This window comes from Oryctolagus cuniculus, chromosome 3, assembly GCF_964237555.1.
Source record: "Oryctolagus cuniculus chromosome 3, mOryCun1.1, whole genome shotgun sequence".
NCBI lineage: Eukaryota > Metazoa > Chordata > Mammalia > Lagomorpha > Leporidae > Oryctolagus > Oryctolagus cuniculus.
In genome coordinates this window covers 101,806,681-101,828,386 of record NC_091434.1, presented here as the reverse complement: position 1 = coordinate 101,828,386, position 21,706 = coordinate 101,806,681, and the positions used below count along the sequence as shown (strand labels likewise).

The 21,706-nt window shown below is 35.9% G+C and overlaps 1 protein-coding gene across 9 annotated transcripts in view; it reads right to left on the bottom strand.

The window, feature by feature from the left end:
• LRP1B (LDL receptor related protein 1B) overlaps positions 1-21,706 on the bottom strand; it is a 2,140,503-nt gene that overhangs the window by 816,083 nt on the left and 1,302,714 nt on the right. For all 9 annotated transcript variants that reach the window (XR_007920674.2, XM_051849575.2, XM_051849574.2 and 6 more), the window contains one exon: positions 531-731. Coding sequence is in view for 8 of the 9 variants with exons in the window: in XM_051849575.2 (XP_051705535.2) it covers positions 531-731 (201 nt within the window). In the remaining variant the exon portion in view is untranslated. The remainder of the gene's footprint in view (positions 1-530; positions 732-21,706) is intronic.

Here is a 21,706-nt window from a genome sequence, read left to right as displayed (position 1 = left end):
ATGTAAAGCATACTGAAGAAAGCTACTGCATGAGGACTAAAAGCTTGAGCCACAACTATATCAAAACGAGTACAGTTCATTAGGCTTCATTAATCCAGTCTCTTTGTTTTCCTAAAAGCCAATTTCTACTGCAATGATTAGAAGGTACATTACATCGGTTCATAAATAGGTTTATACTCCATCTCAAAGATCAGTGATTAGGAGGGTCCCTTGTTTTGAGTGACTCACTGATGACAACCAGCTCAATTGTGTCAATGGCACTGACCAGTCAGAGCTAAGAGACGAGCACAACTCCACAATTCAACTTTCAAGTGAGTTAGATACAAGCTAACTTATTCTGTTTTATTTTCAGAAACTTCTGATCATATTTAAACCTGCTTCTATAGACAGGGCTGAAAAATGTGGATAAGGTTCATTAACCATTACATTTAAAAGGAATGAATGGAAGCAAGGAACGCCACTGTAATAAGTAACAACAGTGTGTGGAAAATGTCTAGTTTCCAGAGCAAAGGAGGCTAAATGTGCAATACCACAAAGACTGCCTTCATCAGATCCATCAGGACAATCTCTTTTTCCGTTGCAGAGTTTCTCTGGCTGCAGACAGACTGAAGTGTCGTTAGCACAAGGATACTTGGGTGGTCCACACAGGAAACTGTCACAGTCATCTTCATCTGATTGATCTTCACAATCAATATCTCCATCACATATCCATGCTTTGTTGATGCATCTCCCTTAAGCAAACAGAAACAGCAGGCATTTGAGCTTTGTAATTAGGTCTCTATAATAATAGGTAGCCAACACTGTGTTCAGTCAGAGGCAGAATTATTTGACATTACCAAGAAATCTATTTGCTGATAGCTTGACAGTTTATTTTCATGAGAGCATTTGAATGCTTCTTGCCCTGGCTGTTAACGTGCTGTTAATGTTTAAGCCTTGATATTTATTTAGTTTCAGGTTATTGTTCTGTTCATTAAAAAAGAAGAAGAAAGGTTTCTGTCAATGATTGAAAGTATTATTATAGTACTTTCAAAGCAAACTTGAAAGATACGTTTTAATAGCAGTGCCTTTCAAAGCCCTAAATTTAGGTAAATGCTATCAGCAGCTATCACAAAGCTAAAATCAGACAAATGCTTTACATGATCAAAAGTTGTCTGCTATTTACATTTCTAACCTTAAAACCACAGTTCCTCCTAACAGACTTAGTCCATACCCTTCATAAAAAAGTAAAAAATTTTATTAAAATTTTGGTAAAGTATGAATGCATATGGACAAAATTTATAGAAATATATTTGTAATGTGAGAGCATGTTTTAAAATAACAGCATAAAAGTGTAAAAGCCAATGGTCATTTTGTCTACATAAATCTTATTTTCACTGCAAGTTATTCCCTTCTCTATATTGTCTTCATTTTTTCTTCTAATTAACCAAGTTTTCAAGATAATACCATGTTGAGGTGTAATGTGAGTGGAAAATGTACCTATTGATAAACACTAATTATTGACTAACTATATACCAGTGTCTCATAAAATCAGTGGAGTAAATAAAAGAGAGGTTGAAATATTACATTGTTTTTTGGGTAGTCATTGTGTATTTAAAGATCTTTTTAAAGTCTACAGGCTACTAAATTTTACAATAAGTAAAATATTTGTACAGAGTATTTCATTTATAGAAATATTTAAATTTCTCATAGTAATTATAAAAATAGTTTCATAATAAAACATTTGATGATATATTAAATGTTAACTATTGATAAAAATCCTTTTAAAATGAAAGTTCACAGGTACAAACTAATCAGATATATATGGATAAACTCTATAAACATTTTCCTTAACATGAAGAATTAAATAATATTTCTATTTTTAATTGTTATGGAAATAATATCTTAGACAATTAGATAATGTTAGAAAAGAGGCACTACATTATAAAAGAATATCATTACATGTAGTTAATCACAAAATTATAAAATCAACTAAAGCTGTATAAAAGTACAAGGGATTAAGAATTCAAAAAGTAAATGTTATTTTCAGAAGTTATATGAAAATCAAAAGATCTCATATGAAAACACATAAAAGAAAAAAAAGATGAAATATTCTTCCATAAAATAAAGTATTTGTGATTAAACTGAACAAGATCTGTATGTTTTTCTATGCAGAGAACTCAAGCTTCTACAAAGAACTTCAAAAGAAACCTTGGACAGTCCTTGAGAGAATGTCAAAGCTGTAAAGATTTTCATTTCCTTTCAATTGTTGTGGTCTTTTCAAAACAGTGTCAATATTATTACCACCTCACAAACTTAGCCTAAATATAAGAAAATAAAACAGCAAGAATTGGGAAACCTTAGAACACACATTGGTGGGTACTGTGGTACAGTTGGTTAAGTCATCATTTTTTATTCCACACCTTATACTGAAGTGTCTGTGATCATGCCCCACACCACTCCTCATCCAGCTTCCTGCTTCTGGGCCTGGGAGGCTATAGCTGATGGCCCCACTGCTTGAATTCCTACCACCCACATGGGAGACCTTAGGTTTTCCTGGGGCCTGGCTTGGACCTGGCTGCACCTTGACTGTTGCAACTATTTGGGGAGTGGATGGAAGATTGATCTCTGTCAATCCCTCTCTCTCAGTTACTCTGCCTTTCAAATAAATAAATGAATAAATCTTAAAACAAATATACATATTCACATAGAAATTGTGATGAGTAGGAACTGTGTATGACGAATATTTAGAAGTAGTGTAAAGTAACAATAGTTAAAACATTTTATATTAAAAAATCAATAAACATAGCAACAGTGAAATGGCACAGACACATAAGAAATTTGCTCAATTACATGTATTGTTTTGATATATAAACGTGCCAATTAAAGAGTAGGAAAAAAATCAATTCAAAACTAATGATAGAGGGTCACTAATTAGTCTTCTAGAAAAAATAAAATGAAGGTGAATCCTTACACCATACTAAATTCTAGATGGATCAAAATAGCAATGATGAAAAAAAACCTAGGAAAATATTCTAGGTTGAAATTGTCATTGCAAAAGTCCAGAAACTGTGAAAGAACAACTGATAAATTCATAAACACATAAATATTTCCATTCCATAGGACAATAAAATTAATATACAAAATCAGTAGAAAGTTATCTTGTTATATTTGACAAAAAGGTACATTTCCTTAAAATAGAAAGGATTTCTTAAAACCAATAAGAAAGATCAACAATTAAACATAAGTACGATATCCATAATGAAATAGTAATTGTTTACAAACTCAAAATTTTCAACATCTGTTTCAAAGTGGAAAAGTAAATGAAAAGAACTTGACATTATTTCATCTTAGATCAAGATCAAAAAGTTGGATAAGATAGAAAGAAAGAAGTTTCACAAAAGTGTAAGTAAATCTCAAAGGTTTAGGAGGCTGCAAATTGGGATAACCTTACGCCCACAGGCTATAAAATGGTGGGTTGGGGGTAATCATTTGGTCTGGCCATGTTAAGGCAACTGCAGGCAGGACTTGAAATTCAATAAATCTATATCCAGCTAACTTTTAAGTTGATAATTGTAAATGCCCCACAAATAATGATATAAATATCTAAATGGCCCTTGACATAAAAACAGGTTCCCTACCTGCTATGAGACAGAGGTTAAGAAGTGCAGCAAATAAAAAAAAAAAAGCTTTAACTTTTCGCTGTAGAAATTCTAATCTTCCAAAATTTTGTCATTAATATTTTTGCAGAAAAAATCAAGGAAATGGCCAGAAAGGAAATGTACTACTACTCTGTATATATTCAAGAAAGACTGGGTAACAATTTAAAACATCATTGGGAAGCTGATGACATCAATTGCAGTGCATCCATAGGATGAAATTACATGCATGAGTGAAAAAAGAATGAAGCAATCTGCACAAGTTAATAAAAAAACCGTCTCAAAAATATGTCAAGTTAAAAAGGCATAGATGTGATTACATGCAGGGTTTATAATGTGTTAAAAGAGATTTTTCCATTGATCAACATCTATGACTATCTTTCCATACATATAAAAATATAAATGCATTCATCTTTTAGTATCTGAGGGGACTGGTTCCAAGACATTCCTCCTTCCCCAACCCCCTGTAAATGCCAAGATTGACAGAATAGCAAATTTCCTATATAAAATAAAATATCATTTGCATATAACTTATGTACATTCTCCTGTATAAATTACTTCTAGATTACTTATAATACCTAAAATGTAAATGCATTGTCAATAGCTGTCATACTGTATGGCTTAGGGAATAATGGCAAGAAAGATAATTCTGTGCATGTACAGTACAGGACCCATTTATTTCCCTGAATACATTTGATCAGGGCTTAATTGCATTCAGAGATGCAGAACTCATGAATTAGCAGGGCCGAGTGTACATGGACAGGCTTGTCTGTACATGAACTCTTTCTGGAGGACTACACAAGAAATAGCTTAGAGTGATTGCCTCTGGGGAGAATCAGTGTAGTGTTGGAAACAAACACAGCATAGGAGAAAGATTGAATTTTCATTAAATAATATTGGGCTGCTTTATTTTGCTTGTACTATGTATCTTCATAACTTTCCAAAGGACAGCGAATTATTTTTAAAAATGATGAGGATGAAATGCACAAACATATGCCATGAAGTATGATAAATACAGCAGAGCTATCATAAATATTGCATGTTGAGGTTACCCTGTGGCTTCCACTTTCCTAAGACCATTAGAAAATAAATACAAGAAAGATTTAGCACTGGCCTCCAGTCACCAAGAAACTCATAATATAGTTAAAAGGAAAGATCAATATTCAACATATAATTGTAGTCTAAAATATGACATCCTATACTTAAGCATTAAATTGTATGTAGTCATCTACAAGTATAATAGAATGAAAGGAGAGCTTAAGAATAATGTAATAATTTCCATTTTTAGTTTGGTTAATAAAGATGCAAATTCCCTTTTTTTCCCCAGACATCACTAATCCATCATGACATTCATAATCTTGAATGACCTTGAAATTTTTTTCAATAAGTGCTTCCATAAATCACTATCAATCTTTTAGAGTCAGGATAGCAGTAAAGTTATTTGCTGTCCCTGACTTACATACTGTCTGAGAAAGCTAAAGAAAAATCACATTCAGATGATTCTAAAATTTTATCACAGATTATATCACCAGAAATATGAATAAATATGAATACAGTGATTAGATAAAATTTACAAGTTTAAATAGGTTCCTTCTACTGACTTTTGCAGGACATTTTGAAGCTCAATTGCTTCTCCATTTCTTGTTTGTTTGGTTTTAATGCTTACCAAATGTAGATAAGGTGACCCAGGTATGATAAGTTTAATTAAATTTCTAACCCCTGAATAAAACCCCAAAGCAAAGGACATCAGTAAATAAGTTTAAATAATGATGATATTTATTTTGATTTATATCAGGACAAATCCTTACCTAGCGAGTCATTGGACATAAAAGCTTTAATGAACAAACATTATAGATTTCTCATATAAGATTTCCTTCTCCACATACAAGAAACTAGAAAGGTCAGATTATTATTGAAACAGGTAGATGTTACTAATATTAAAATATATTATAAAATTATAAATATTCAATGTTAAAATCTAGAGTTTTTAAATTATACTTTAAAAAATGTGTGCAAATTCAAATAATCAAAAAATCACTTTGTGTTTATTAATTCTTCCTTAGAACAAGCTGAAAATAATTTTAGATGATTGACATCTACACAATATATTCTAATTTAATTAAACTAATGTTCTTAACTTAATAGCTATGTGTGTATCACTCCATTATAATAATTGTAGTTTTGCACTTTGAGCAAAAATAAAGGTCAAGTAACAACAACAAAACCCCAAAACAAAGATAAAAGCAGCTTGCTGATATAATGACACCTAGTACAATCACACACACACACAAACACACAAATATATTCAGGATAGTTTAGCTCTTTGATTTAGGTTGTTTTGAAATATATAATTTAGGTTAAACATTACTAAAAAGTCAATAGCTAAAGGAGTCCTTAGAAAATATGTTAGTTTCCCCAAATAAAGTTGATATGATCTCTTCTGGAGATCTATTTTCTTTGTTAAGCCATTTTTCACTACTTTAAAAACATGTACCTTTTTGTGTACTGCTTAATTTGCTGTTATCTTAATCAAAGACAACACACACTGGAAGAGCATAATTTCTGTTCTGGGATATGTCTGGCAGTTAATATTAAAATTATGAGCATGAAGAGAAGTGAATCTCTGAGATAATCCAAATGAATTTTTAAATAACATATTTATGATGACTTTTTAAATATGGCCCTTGAACTGCAATCTTTTTTAAAAAAATTTTACACCACTAATCTTTAGTATCACATACCTATTTATGTTCTATAATGATGTTTGGCTTTGATTTAATTCAGTAAATATTTACGAGCATACATATTGTGTTTGCTTAGCTACAAAGAGTGTAGAAAAACGGGAAAGACAAACACCTACACTTGTGAATCAATAGGTCTGGTAGTGACAGACATTCTAATATTGAACATATTAAAAAGAAAAAGAAAAGGATAGGGCAGACATTTAGCCTTGCAGTTAAGATGCCAGTTAGTATGCCCTTGTCCCACATCAGAGTGGAAGAATTCAATTCCTGTCTTTGGTTTCTGACTCCCTTTTGCTACTAACTAGACCTGGGAGACAGTGGTTATAGCTCAATTATCCCTGACATCCCCACAGAAAATCTGGATAGAGTTCCTGGTTTGTGATTCGTGGTTTTGGCCAGTTCCACATTTTGTGGGAATTTGCAGAGTGAACCAACAGATGAGCACCGTTTTCTTTCTCTCTGCCTCTCAAATATTTTTAAATTAAAAAAAAGGAAAAAAGTCACATAACCATTACAGAGTGCTATGGAATGTCAATGCAGTGGAAAACATGTATGGTCAGGAAGATGAGAGCAAACTTTCTTTGGAAAAAGGATTTGAAAGATGGTACGATGAACACGTTATTTGGCACAGAGGTGAAGAGGCCACTTGAAACACCTGCACCTTCATCAGTGCCTGGGTCTGAGTCTTGGCTCCACTTCCAATTCCAGCTTCCTGCTAATGCACACTTTGGGTGGCAGCAGGTGATAATTCCAGTACGTGGGGCCCTGCCACAATGTGGGAGATGAGGTTTGAGTTCCCAGCAACTGGCTTTGGCATGGCTCAGCCCCAGTTGATATGGAAGCTGGTGAGAGAAACAGGAAATGGGATCTTCCCCACCCCCTCTCTCTCCCTCTCACTCCTTCTCTATCAAGTAAATAAAAATTAAATTAGACCAAATTGTTTTTTAAAAGAATGCTAAAGCATTTTTCATGTTGACATAAGGAAAAATTCATTCCATTTAAGCTGTTGCTTTGTGTATGCATTCTTAACTTTCAAATATATGTCTTCTGCAAGAAAAAACTAGTAAAATAGAAAAAATGAACAAAATAAAAATATAATGGCAAGTTGCATTCTGCTGTTGCTCAATGGGAATATGTCAGGGCATCTGATGAGAGGAGGTGAGTTGGTTTCTCCTGAAATTGACCTCTGTTCTTTTTCTGAGTGAATCCATTATAAAATTCTTTTGTGCATAAGTATTTTTTATTTTATACAAAACAGCATTTTATGAATAATATAGTTAAAGGTACAAATTATCATCAGAACTATAAACATAGAACCACACATATTGAGTTTATGGATGATTTTTGCAGTATTTTTGAAAATACGCAGTTTAAATCTTATTTGCTGAATCTAACTCACACATAATCTGCAACTTCTATCAATGGTATAAAAAAGCAATAATGAAACAGTGTGGAGCCACATTTCATGAAATGTTAATTGCTAATTTAAGTAGTGTTTCTTAATCTTATAGACAATGAAAATTCAGAAAAATTTGGCAGATTGAATGATGATGAAAACATATGTGCTCATGTCACAGCTTGACAAGTTTAAGGAAACAGTGCTGCTTAAAATGGATTGAAGCTAATAATTGTCACAGAAAAAGCATAGTCTTCTACACAAAGTTCTGTGCAAGAAATAATGCAAGTTTAACATTAGGCTATGATATGTGGACAAGAAGACTAGAATGGTTGATATTGGAACGTTATAGAGGCACCATCAGTGGAACATGTACATGTAAAATGATTAGAAGTTAGGAATGACTAAATATGCTTTAAATCTGTGTGGTTAGGAGCTAAAGATGCTTCTAAGCAGAAGAGAAATGAGGAAGACTTTTGACTTCAGACACAGGTGAAGTGTTCAGCAAAAAGCTGGTTTTGAAGTATGTAGTTAATTTCATTGATAAAATTTTTGGAGCTATTTACCCAGAGGAGATAGAGAAATCTTTGTGGACAGAAAAAACTGCTATGGAAACCTTGCAAAAAAGACAAATTACAAAACAAATTGTGAGAAAAAGCTGTGCAATGACTGCTGTGTATTATATATTTAACAAATATTTTAAAATAAAATATAAAGGATATACAGAGAAAAAAGGGCAGAGGGAAGAGAAGTAAAAATAGAAGTGCAAATGCTCAGTGAGTAAAGAGGACAAACCTGCATGAGAATCTGTAAGAAGAGAAGGTTTCCAGCAGATACTGCACAGCAAGGTCAACTGCTACAGTGAAAGTAGTCAAAAGGTAGGATTAACAGTTGAAAGCATTATTCATTAAGCTTGCACTGTGTCTAGGCACTCTTTACAATTCTATTAACTACTATTTTTATCCTCTCTGTTTTACAAATCAAGAAATAAAATCAGAGAGGTTTGGTAATTTATCTGGACTGATGCACCTATTGAGTGATGGAGCAGCATTCAAAACAAAGGCAGGTACACACTGAGAAATTATTCCTATTGACCATTGAAACAGCCATTTCCATCCATGGTAGGAATCAGATGTACATTGCAAGGGATGAAGGCTCCATTGGAATCTAGGTATAGTATGCATGGTGATTTAAAGAAGAGGTTATAAAAATCAAGGAGAACTTTTTGACGTTACTGAACTAGATATATTTCCAGAGAAGATGAAAAATCAGTATGGAGAAAGAAATTAAAGATCAAGAAAGAAAAGTGATTAAGGTCCCCCAGGGATTTAGAAGGTCATAGTATTACCACATAAAGAGGCCTAATGGGCAAGAAGGAGGATAGGATTGAAGGGAGTGAGGAAGAATAAGCATTCAGCAACAAATTTAGAATTCTATTGGCAGGCAGAGGGAGTGATTAAAGAGAAATACACAAGGCTCATGAGAACAAATATATATTTTATCAACTTTATGGCACATAGACAATAGAAAGTTAACCACATCATTTCACCAGAACTAAACTGAAGTATCCTATTGAATTGGTTTAAGAAAAAAAGAAAAAAGTGCTGTTTAGAAATCCTTCTTGTACAACTCTTCATATAATTCTAACATGGTGGGATTTTGGGAGTTCCAACTACTCAGATTGATTTTTATCAATGATTGAATCCATCACCTCACTTTGCATTTACCAACACAACAATAAAGAGGAAACAAAACAATCCAAAAATAGACAAGAATAATACTTGGCCACTCATAGAAGCCCACAGTAGATTTCCATTACATGGCAGGTCATAATGCAGTATGATGCCACTGTCAAAGTTAAATCCTCATGTGTGCTGGTTAGTTTCCAAACAATCTTTTACTGAAGAACACTTCATATTTAACTCTTAACCTTACATTGAGACCTGACTTGAAAATGTGTAGTCTATTCTAGTGGAGTGTAGAGTGAAGGGTATACGGGTCAACATCAATCCATCACAATCCTTGGAAAGACAGTCCATCAAAAGAGGAGACTAAGTGTATGGCACTACTCATTCTTTTTCTTTATCTGCCCTTTCCCCTTCCTGAGGACAAAAATGTGAAAACCATTTCTTGTGAAGCCTTCCAGAAATATTCTTGATTATTTAAAAGAAAATACTACATTTTCTTTCCACTTAAACAAATATTACATACTATTCTTGCTATTGTTTTCCTTCAGTTTTCACTTAGGGAACTGACCATGTCAGTGCATAACAGTTTCCAATTTTAAAAATTATGGAAGGTATTCTACTCAATGAATATATTATAATATTTGCATACAATGCCCTATTTTACCATTTGGGTTGTTTGCAGCATTCAAATATTTTTAAAAATTTAATAGCAAATGGCATATGAAAAGTTGTTCAATATCATATGCCATTAGGGAAGCAGAATATTAGAATGGTAAAATCTAAACCAGTGACAATACCCAAGGCAAGCAAAGACATAAAATCACAGGGAATTTCATTTATTAAAGTTAGAAATGCAACATAATATGGCCACTTTGGTAGGAAGCTTGACTGTTTTACAAAATTAAACATACCATCCTATTGAGAAAATGCATTCCCTGACATTTAGTATAATGAATTTAAAACAAATATCCAAAGAAAAGCCAATACATGGTTGTTGATAATGGCTATGTTCATAATTGACAGTACTTAGAAATGACCAAGATGTCCTTCAATAGGTCAATGGTTAAAAAAATGTGCTGTGCAACCAGACAATGGAATATCATCCAAAGCTACAGGAAATGAGTTAACAATCCATGAAAAGAAATGACAATAACTTAAATACATCTTATTAAATGAAAGAAGTCAAAACAAAAAGGCTACAAACTATATGATTCCAAGCCTATGACATTCTGGAAAAGGAACACCTAGGAAGACAAAAACAATCAATTGCCCAGAGTTAGAAGGGAGGTAAAGATGAAGAGAGCACAGATGATTTTTCAGGGCAGTGAAATTTTCAAGATGCACACTTGTCATTGAGTATTTGTCAAAACTCAAAGGACATAAAACACCAAGAATAAATTCTATGTAAAATATATACTTGGGGTGGCAATTTTGTGTCAATGTGAAGTGGATGTACCATTCTAGCACAGGGAAGCCATGTATATGGTGGTTGCCATAACTCATTTCTCAACCTTTTCCTATTCAATTTCTCTCTATCTCTACCTATTTCTCTCTCTCTCTTTCCCTCTCTCTTACACACACACACACATTCAGGCATGGGAAAATCAAATAAAAATTTATATTTAAAAAAATTAAAATCAAAATCATGGAAAACAGAAGTAAAAGTTATTTTACTTTTTAAATTAAAAAGTTTTGTATTCATGTATATGAGGGGTCTTCAAAAAGTTCATAAAAATGAATTAGAGAAAATGATGCACAGATTTCAAAAATATTTAATTAAATAAATTTTTCATTCCATTTTCCCCAAACTTTTTGAAGCAAACATGCACAACACAGAGACATATCCATGAAGAATAAATAAACATATAGCCTTGCTCATTTTGGTACATTCTTTTCTTTGAGGATCTCAACATACTTGTTTTAAAATACCTTTTAGACTAATATCTTATTTTCAGTTACTCAAGAGTAATTCATTTTGTAATGGTTGATTGGTTGATTCAGATGACTGATTCTCTTGGAGATAGTTTGCAATTTCATCTTGGATCAGAGCTTTCATTTTTTTCTCTCTGATTTGATGTTTTAACTCACCACTATAAATAGGTGTTGCTGCTTACCCCATTCTTTCTAGCACTCTCAGTTCAGAAATATATTTGCTTTTGTGGGCTTCTATCCCAAAACATTAGGTTTTTGTCAGAATCAATCTGTAATCAAGACAGCAGCTGAGGGGGCCTTATTGCCATGCCTGCATCAAGACTAATGCCCCCTCCCCATCCATTTAGACCCAGGACTTCATTTACAGAGTAACTACAGGCAGCAACCAATAACAATGCATTCTACATATTCGCATTATCCTTTCAAAAGCAAGTCGATTTCCATTATACTTCCTGCTTTCCAGCAGGGAGCCTGCCTCCAATCCCCAGCTTTGGGTTGGACAGCTTCATTTCCCATTAAACCTAATATCAGGGCACCTGTTCACATCTGCTAGTTTGCATACTTAACCCAATCAGATGTTCAGCTTCAACCCAATTCAACATTTGATATTCTGCTTTATTTCTGTTCCTCAGAGATCTATTATCTCCTTTCTTTTCACTTGTTATGCTATAATCACATCTATGTGTTTTTAGCAGCAGAGAGAGGGGTTGAAAGTATGAATTTAAAGTATCAATTTCATATTAACTCTGACCTTATTTCTTCTTATGACCTTAAAGCAGTTTTTGTGCCGCCTATGCCATAATCACTAAGTAGTTCTCCTATTGATAGGCAACATTGCTTTCTAACATTTTTGCTATTTAGACAAAATGCTGTATTAAACATTTTTGTGCATATATGTTTATACATCCTTATTCTTTACATGAATTTCTGGAAATAGAAAGGCAGAGTGAAAGTTACATTCCTATAAATGGCTTAGAGAATTTTTAGTTGTTCTATTTATTTTATCAATATCAAGAGAACAGGTTTCACGTAGTACATGGATAAGAATATAATGATACTTTTCTCTCTCCATCCCTCTTCCTTTTAAAGTAAATTTAAAATGATATTGTAAAAATACAAAAAGAAAAAAAGATATATTGGGCCTATTTTTCCCTTTATCTTGCCATCCTTTTGTGATACTTGGACAGGGAAGGAGTAGAGAGAAGTTGAGCCACCTAGGGGTTGTGCCTGTTAACTCTAGATTAACTCAAAATATGAGTTAGGTTTCCCCTGGCTTTAAAAATAAACAGGTTCCCTGCCTAGACCTGGTTTCCACTAGTTTAGAGGGCCAAGGATGACCTAGATCAATCTACAGCTCATTATATGCTCATTGTAATACGTTGGCATGCTAAAAGACTCACCTATTGGCTGTCTAGACAGGAAACAGGATCACATAATGAGTAAAAAGGAGTAATTGTTAGATTCTGGGATATCTCCACCTACTTTCCAGAAAACTATGAATATTCCTCCCTTTATTGGTGTGTACCTTCCAGTCCATTGAACAACCCATATCATGATAAAACAGTTCAGAGAAAGGACCACTCCCCTACAAGTAGGCTCCACATTTTCTGTGGAGTGTGTATTTTTATTTTCTCAACAAAATGTTTGCTGCTCACTATTCGCTATTCTCTGACTGACTTCTGAATTCTTTCTTGATGTGAAATCCAGGCCATGGGACCTGGGCAGGCCTAATGAGGAGACCACTGTCTGGTGGCATCATACTTGGTAAGCCAGCTAGGAGCAGTCAGCTGGTAGAGCCAATTCCAAATCAAAAAGAGGCACGAAACCTCATTCAGTTCCTTATTCAAGTGAGCCCATCGCTCTGCTAATCATTACTATCTTTTCTTTTTATCTTAACTTCAATTCCAAATGTCTTACTTTGGGCATCAGATGCTGGTTGAAGGTACCACTGTGGGATGCCAGAGATGGGGAAAAACACCATAGAGGTACTCCATGATGGATGCCTGCATAGTCTAGGATCAATGACTTTCTCAGTGCCATAATTTTGTCCTCATCTCAAAAACTTCAACACAGCAACATAAACATTCCAGGTAAGAAATGGGCAAAGGACTTGAAAAATCTTTTTTAAGAGAGGAAATTCAAATGTCCAACAGCCAGTTGAGAAAATGCTCAGGATCACTAGCCATCAGGGAAATGCAAATCAAATCCACAATGAGGTTTCATCTCATCACAGTTAAAATGGCTCTCATACAGAAATCAATAAACAACAAATGCTGGAGAGGATGTGGGGAAAAAGGTACCTTAATCCACTGTTGGTGGGAATGTAAGCTGGTAAAGCCACTATGGAAGACAGCACCGAGACACCTCAGAAAACTGCATATAGATTTAACATATGACCCAGCCATCCCACTCCTGAGAATTTACCCAAACCAAAAGAAATCTGCATCTGAAAGTTATCTTTGTATCCCCATGTTCAGTGAAGCATAATTCATAATGGCTAAGATATGGAATCAACCCAAATGTCCATCAACTGTTGACTGGATAAAGAAATTATGGTATATGTGGCCGGTGCTGCGGCTCACTAGGCTAATCCTCCGCCTTGCGCCCCCAGCACACCGGGTTCTAGTCCCGGTCGGGGCTCTGGATTCTGTCCCGGTTGCCCCTCTTCCAGGCCAGCTCTCTGCTGTGGCCAGGGAGTACAGTGGAGGATGGCCCAAGTACTTGGGCCCTGCACCCCATGGGAGACCAGGAGAAGTACCTGGCTCCTGCCTTGGGATCAGCGCGGTGCGCCGGCCGCAGCGCGCCGGCCATTGGAGGGTGAACCAACGGCAAAAGGAAGACCTTTCTCTCTGTCTCTCTCTCACTGTCCACTCTGCCTGTCAAAAAAAAAAAAAAAAAAGAAAGAAAGAAAAAGAAATTATGGTATATGTACACTATGGAGTACTCCTCAGCTGTAAAAAAAAAATTAAATCCTATCTTTTGCAACAAGATGTACACAATTGAAAATCACTATTCTTAGTGAAATAAGCCAGTCCTAAAAAAGATAGATATCATATGTTTTCCCTGATCCAAGATCACTATTAGAGTACCTGAAATGTAAAGTTTAAGAGTGAAAAGGACATTTTGAGATTAAATGATTGTTTATAGCCTTTGTCTTTTCTGTTTTGAAACAGTGTTTGTTTTGTTTTTTTTTTTCCTTCACACTACTTGTTGAACTCTTTTACTTAGTGTAGGGTTAACTATACAACCATTAAGTAAACTGAAAGTGGATCTTTGTAAAAATTAAGAGTGGGACTGTGAGAGAGAGGGAGAAGAGGGGTTGGAGCTTGGGTGGGAGGGAGGGTAGAAGTATCACTATGTTCCTAAATCTGTATATATACAATATATGACATGTATAACTTAAGTAAAATTTAAAAAAAATAGAAAAAAAATGTCAATGCCAACATTGCCTACTGCCTACTGCCGATATCCTGACAAACTCTAATAAAGTCTGAAATTCCTTCTGTTTAAGAAAAGAAAGAAAAAGGAAAAAATAAACCTCATCCCTTCTTTAAGAGAGGTTCCCAATGGGGAATGGGCTAGAATTAGAGCCCACATGCCTTTCTCTGTATCTGACTTGTACTTTTGTAAGGAAAAGTTTAGGCTATTTCCAAGGATCCAGAAAATTCACAAAGGGATTTACTAAAGGATTATTTACTAAAGGACTTTTAGTCTAACTTGGCAAGTCCTAGAAGTCCTATCATCTACTAGTTGCACACTGGAGGAAAAGCAAAAGATAGTTGGGGCTGCCCAAGCTCATGCAGATGAAATAGTAGAATAGTAGAATAGCTTCCAGGCCATGGAGTATTTCAGATGGGACTTATGGCCATGCCCACAACATATCCTGATTGGAACTATTAGAGGGGCTCTCCTAATCTGAAAAATAAGAATTACCACATAACCTGATTCTTAGAAGGAATGAAAACATGTATAGTCAAACCAATGAACTGTGATAATGTTAGAGACGTAACTAAGGGCACAAATGGAAACTAGCCTTCTTCCATGGGTGACTGGTTGAGGCCTTTAGAAAATATAATCACAAAGACCCTGAGTCTCAGGCTGGACAAGAACTGTTAGGCACTCACTTCATTAGCCAGTCCATGCCTAATGGGTTTCCTACTCCCTTAAATCAACTGGTAGGGCTGGTGCAGTGGCACAGCGGGTTAAAGCCCTGGCCTGAAGTGCCGGCATCCCATTTGAGCACTGGTTCTAGTCCTGGCTGCTCCTCTTCTGATCCAGCTCTCTGATATGGCCTAGGAAAGCAGTAGAAGATGGGAGACCCAGAAGAAGCTCCTGGCTCCTGGCTTTGGATTGGCACAGCTCTGGCCATTGTGGCCATCTGGGGAGTGAACCAGCAGATGGAAAACCTCTCTCTCTGTCTCTACCTCTCTCCGTAACTCTGCCTTCCAAATAAATAAAAATAAATCTTTAAAAAATCAACTGGTAGACACAGATTTTAATCTTTGAAAACAGAGACAAGACTGAAGAGGAAATTAGGGGTCATAGGAAGAGGCACAAGGCCAGACTTCTTACAGTAGCCATAGCTTCCTTGCCACCTCAGGGATACCCAGACCATGTTAAGTTCAAAAGGACAGGATCTAGTGACTCAGATCAAAGCTACTGTTATCTGATTCCAAATTTTACCATTGTTAGGTTAATGGAAAAAGGACTCGCCTCACCTGAGGGAAAGATGGAAGCACCCTGGGCCTTGATGGCAAGACCACTGATGATGAGATTTCCAGGGTCCCCATGGGAACCCAGAGCAGCCTGCACCATGATAGCCAAGACTGCTGAAGATTAATGGGGACTAAGACTCTCACTGGTTCACATGGAGCATTTCCCACCTCTTCTAAGAAGCCTCAGGTGACCCTTGATGTGGCAGGTGAATGGGAGCTGCTTACTCTGCTCGGCTTGACCATCCTGGACCCTCTACTTTCCACTTCTGCACTATTCTCTAGCAGATGGGAAGCCGTGGCCTAAATATTTGACTCACTCAATGCTGTTGAAGGCTTGACATTCTCTCACAGTTCCCTACGGATGCCAGAATGCCAAATACCTGTCTAGAGGAAAGATTCATTGAGCAAGCCAGCTTGCATAATCCAGATAAATGGAATTATAGAAACTAGCCGTCTTGTTCTGACTCATATAGATGAGAAAAGGAAGGGTCAGCTATTCCAAGATAGACTCTCTCACAGGTCTCTAACCTAGTCTGGGACACTGAGAAACTCACAAGGCCAAAGAATACCGAGCCTTTCCAAATAAGACTCAAACAGTCCTTCTCACAGCCTTATAAAAGTCAGTATACAATTTGAACAAATCCAAAGTGAGACTACAACCCATTGTCTCAAACTTCCTCAAGTATGAGTTTATAATGTCTTGCCAATGCTCTTGTAACTCACCCATTCTTCTTGTAAGACAAAAACAAAACAAACAAAACACACAAAAATAAGGATGATAAAAGATACTGTGATCCTTATAGACCTGATGGATCCTAAACCTTATAGCATCCTCACCTAGAAACCTGAGACTGTGAAATGCTTCATAGTTGTAGATATAATGGATGCCTTCTTCTGTGTACCACGACATCTGGAATCTCAATATACATTTGCCTTCAAAAGCACTGATTCTGGCCGTCGCCGCGGCTCACTAGGCTAATCCTCCGCCTAGCGGCGCCGGCACACCGGGTTCTAGTCCCGGTCGGGGCGCCGGATTCTGTCCCGGTTGCCCCTCTTCCAGGCCAGCCCTCTGCTGTGGCCAGGGAGTGCAATGGAGGATGGCCCAGGTGCTTGGGCCCTGCACCCCATGGGAGACCAGGAAAAGCACCTGGCTCCTGGCTCCTGCCATCGGATCAGCGCGGTGTGCCGGCAGCAGCGCGCCGGCCGTGGCGGCCATTGGAGGGTGAACCAACGGCAAAAAGGAAGACCTTTCTCTCTGTCTCTCTCTCTCACTGCCCACTCTGCCTGTCAAAAAAAAAAAAAAAAAAAAAAAAAGGCACTGATTCTGACATACATCTCATCCAATATAGTTGGACAGTACAACTTCAAGGATTGTAAGATGGTCCTCATTTGTTTGGAAATGCCTTGGCTACAGAATTACAAAAGTTACATTTAAAGTAAGAAAACCTCTTCACAATATGTAGATGACCTCTTTATCTGTAGCACTACTCAAGAGGACACCAGTAAAAAAGCCATAAAGTTTTAAGTGTCCTGGGAGAATGGAAATGTAGAATTTCCCCTTCTGAAGCACAAATCTCATCCCTAGAGGTAGAGTATCTGATACATGCAATTGCTCTGGGAAAATGGGCCTTAACAGGATTCCACTGACTGGATCTCTGGATTGGGTTTATAGCAGAATTTTTATATGAGATCCTTAAAGGACAAAGCTCTAGCACCTAGAATGGGCTGAGAAATACCAGAGAGCATTCTAGGAACTTAACGAAAAACTAGAAACTTCCCCTGCCTTAGGACTCCCCTACTTGGTAAAGCCATTCACTCTGTACATGGTAGAAAAGAAGGGAAAAACACTAACTCCTTATTCAAAAGGAGGGCCAGGGGCCAGTGTTGTGACACAGCAAGATTAAGCCACCACTTGCAATACTGACATCCTACTTGGGAATATCAGAGCAAGTCTTGGCTGCTCTGCTTCCAAAGTTTCTTGGGAAGGCAGAGAAGATGGTCCAAGTACTTGGGCCCCTGCCAATCCTGTGGGACACCAGATTGGAGTTCCTGGCTCCTGGCTCCAGCCTGACCCAACCTGGCATTTGTAGCCATTTGGGGAGTGAACCAGTGAATGGATCATTCTCTCTCTCTCTCCCTTTCCCTCCCTTCTTCCCTCCCTCCCTCCTCTATCCACCTCCTTGGTCTGCCTATCCTTCTCTTTCTCTTTCACTATGTCTTTAAAATTAATACATAAAATAAATCATTACAAAAAAATGGGCCTGATGCCTTGACCGGTGGGTTCCTTGTTTTAACAACTGGCACCTATGCCAGCAGGATGGCTAGGACACCTAACAATTATAGCAGCTGCAACCATCATGGCTGAAGAGGTTCTCAAGATAATTCTAGATCAACTTCTTGAAATACTTATCTCTCATCAAGTACAGGGTGTCACTGAGGTCATCAAGGGTTAATGGATGTTGACACTTAAGATATCAGCCTTGTTGGACTTCCCTGAAGTAATCCTCCAAACCTGCCTTATAATCCAGCCACCCTTCTGCTTGAGGCAAATGATAGAGAATTAATACTCTCTTCTACAGAAACTGTGTAACTGATAAACTCTAGAACACCAGTTGTAAAGAATGAGTGGTCACTTAATCCTGATGCCAAATGATTCACTAATAGAAGCAGTTACAGGTAGGAAGGAACTAGAAGGTCAGGAAATACAGTAGTCTCTAAGAGGTTATGATGGTAAAAGTCTTGTCACCCAGTACCTCTGCCAAAAAGGCTGAACTTACTGCCCTTATTCCTACCCTAAATCATGGAAATGATTGAGACTAAATGTATATGCAGGCTCTAAATATGTTGTCCCAATCCTACATATTCAGACAACTATCTGGAAGGAAAGAAATTGACTTAGTCGGCTAGTCCCCCAGGTAAATCTCATGCGTAGATACTAAAATTACTATAAGAAGTGCTGATATCCCAGGAAAGTGTGGTAATTCATTGTTGGGGGCACCAAGAGGGAGATATTTAGATCATTAAAAGAAATAACCTGTTGGACAGAGCTACCAAGGTAGCACCCTCACAGGCATAAGGACTTATACTGCCTTGATCCTCACCTCCAGGAAACTTAGCTATAAGTCCCTGATACTTCTCAGAAGAGGAGACATGGGCAAATGAAAACAGACTTCAAAAGCATGCTAGCAGATGGTTAAAATAGGATAATAGGAGCTTTATTCCTCAGATAGAACAATGGGAAATCTTTAAGTATAGCTATTTGCTATTCTCCAAGTCACTCCTGAATGCTTTCTTGGAGCAAAGTAAAGGTTCTTGGAACAAGGAAACATTTGCTGTCTTGTGCCAATACCAAACTAATATGTTCCCAATATGAAGAAGAATAGCATTTCTAAGTTTCTTTCCTGTATGAGGTGGATTTGAAATTTCTTCCCCTGATTCCCAAACTATAATTTAATTGCTACTTGTTAGTGTGGGGTAAGAGAGGCAGAATTTAGTTCTTTGTCAAAATCAAGTCCTTTCAGTTTAGCAGTTGTTGAACAGGGTACAGTTCAAGTCACAGCTGTTCCACTTCCAATCTAGCACCCTACTCAAGCACCTGAGAAAGCAGTATAAGGTGACCCAAGTGCTTGGGCCCTGTATCCATGTGAGAGACCTGGAAGAAGCTCCTGTCTCCTGGCTTTTGGCCACCGCAGCTCCGGCTGTTGTAGACATTTGGGTAGAGAACCAGCAGAAGGAAGAACTCTCTCTCTCTCTCTCTGCCTTTCAAATAAATAAATAGATTTCCCAAAAACAAAAAGAAGTTGTTGAATAATAATGATTATATTAAACAATAATGTAGTTCACATTCTCATCTTTATAGCATTAAAAACAATAATGTAGTTCAAATTCTCATCTTTATAGCATTAAAAATGTATACATTAAAAATGTATTCAAGTGTGAATATATTTGAAAATGAATAGATAGAAATTTATATATAAAAGAAAAAATAAATATTCCAACTGCCAAATGTAAATTGGTTACTCTGCAAATTTTAAATATTCAAGTTAGAATTTGAAAAAATCTTAAAAAATAAACAGGAACTGTGAATTGAACATCTTGGGTGGTTTAAAGATCCTTTAGCTTATAAAACAGAATTTAATTAAAAAAAGTGAAAAAACGACAAAAGGATTAAAGATGTTTTCTAGTTTAATCCAGTGCTTATCTTTGTGGAACATTTTAATTCCTGTAATATTAAAAATGACTATCAGAAATATGAATACATAATTGTATATAACGACTCTTCCAGTTTGGTACCTTGTGGATTACTATATCTAAACCATAGATTAAATCAGAAGAAAATTGATGGTTAAATTATTATTATTATTAAATATTTTCTCTCTTATTTTTACTAATTTTAAAGGCAGAGATACAAATATCTTCCTTTGTACTTCCCCAAATACCTTCAATAGCCAGGGCTGGGCCAGGCCAATGCTGGGAGCCTGGAATTAAATCCATGGCCTCTAAAATTACTTGGGCTACTACCTTGCTGCTTTCTAGGGTACATATTTGCAGAGGCTGGAATTTTAACATGCTCAAACCAGGCACTCCAGTATGGGATGTGGGCATTCCAAGAGGCATCTTAACCACTGTGCCTAATGCCTGATATGATTATTAGATTACTACCTTTCATATCTCCCCTATAAAGTATAATAGCAATTTAATCAAAATTGTATTTTTTACATTAAGTTTTGGTTTCCACAAAGACTATTTGACATAAACATCTGATATTTTAGTAATGACTTATTAAGTAGATAATCCAAATCCCAAATCAACATACATCAAAGTGTTTTCAGAATTCAATTCTTCAAAGATAGCCAGCCACCATCATTGTACTCATACTACAGATTTATTTTTGAATTTATCCATATTTGGAGGAAACTCTCATACAAATTCATTGCAATATATCAACAAACATTATCCTGTAATATAAAACATAAGTTCTTGAAGTTTTCTATTAACTTTACTTAATCCTGTTATTTATTATTTATGCTTCTTCTGCATATTTTCTATCTACAGAGAGTTAAAATCAGTCCCTCTTGACATACAGCTTTTGGAAGTTAGAGCACTATGGAGCTCTTTTTGATTTCTTTTTCCATAAAGAAATTATAGATTTTATGCTTCACATCTAAATTTGCTAACTTTTAACAGTTTATACAATTAGTTTAAATTCAAACCTGTGTTTCAAGTCTGTTTATATTTTGTTTTAACGTAGGTTTGCCAGTTTTGTATTCATATAAATGTTAAAGTCTGTTAGTTGCTACATTTCAATATTAACCCAGTAAGGCAAAACCAGAATTCATATGGGAGTCATTTGAGTGAAAATATTCATTATATACACTTTGAATTATGTTAACCTGAGCCTAATAATTGGCTATTTGACATTATAATTAGGCTATTAAATAAAAACTTGTTTATGCAGTAAATAATTTATTCATTAAAAATTATGCATCATTAATTTTAAATTTGTACAATACAATGCAAATGCACTTATACTTGCAAATATGTATATAAATATAAGACAAATGTAATTTTTAAACTTAAAATAATATTTTTCTAG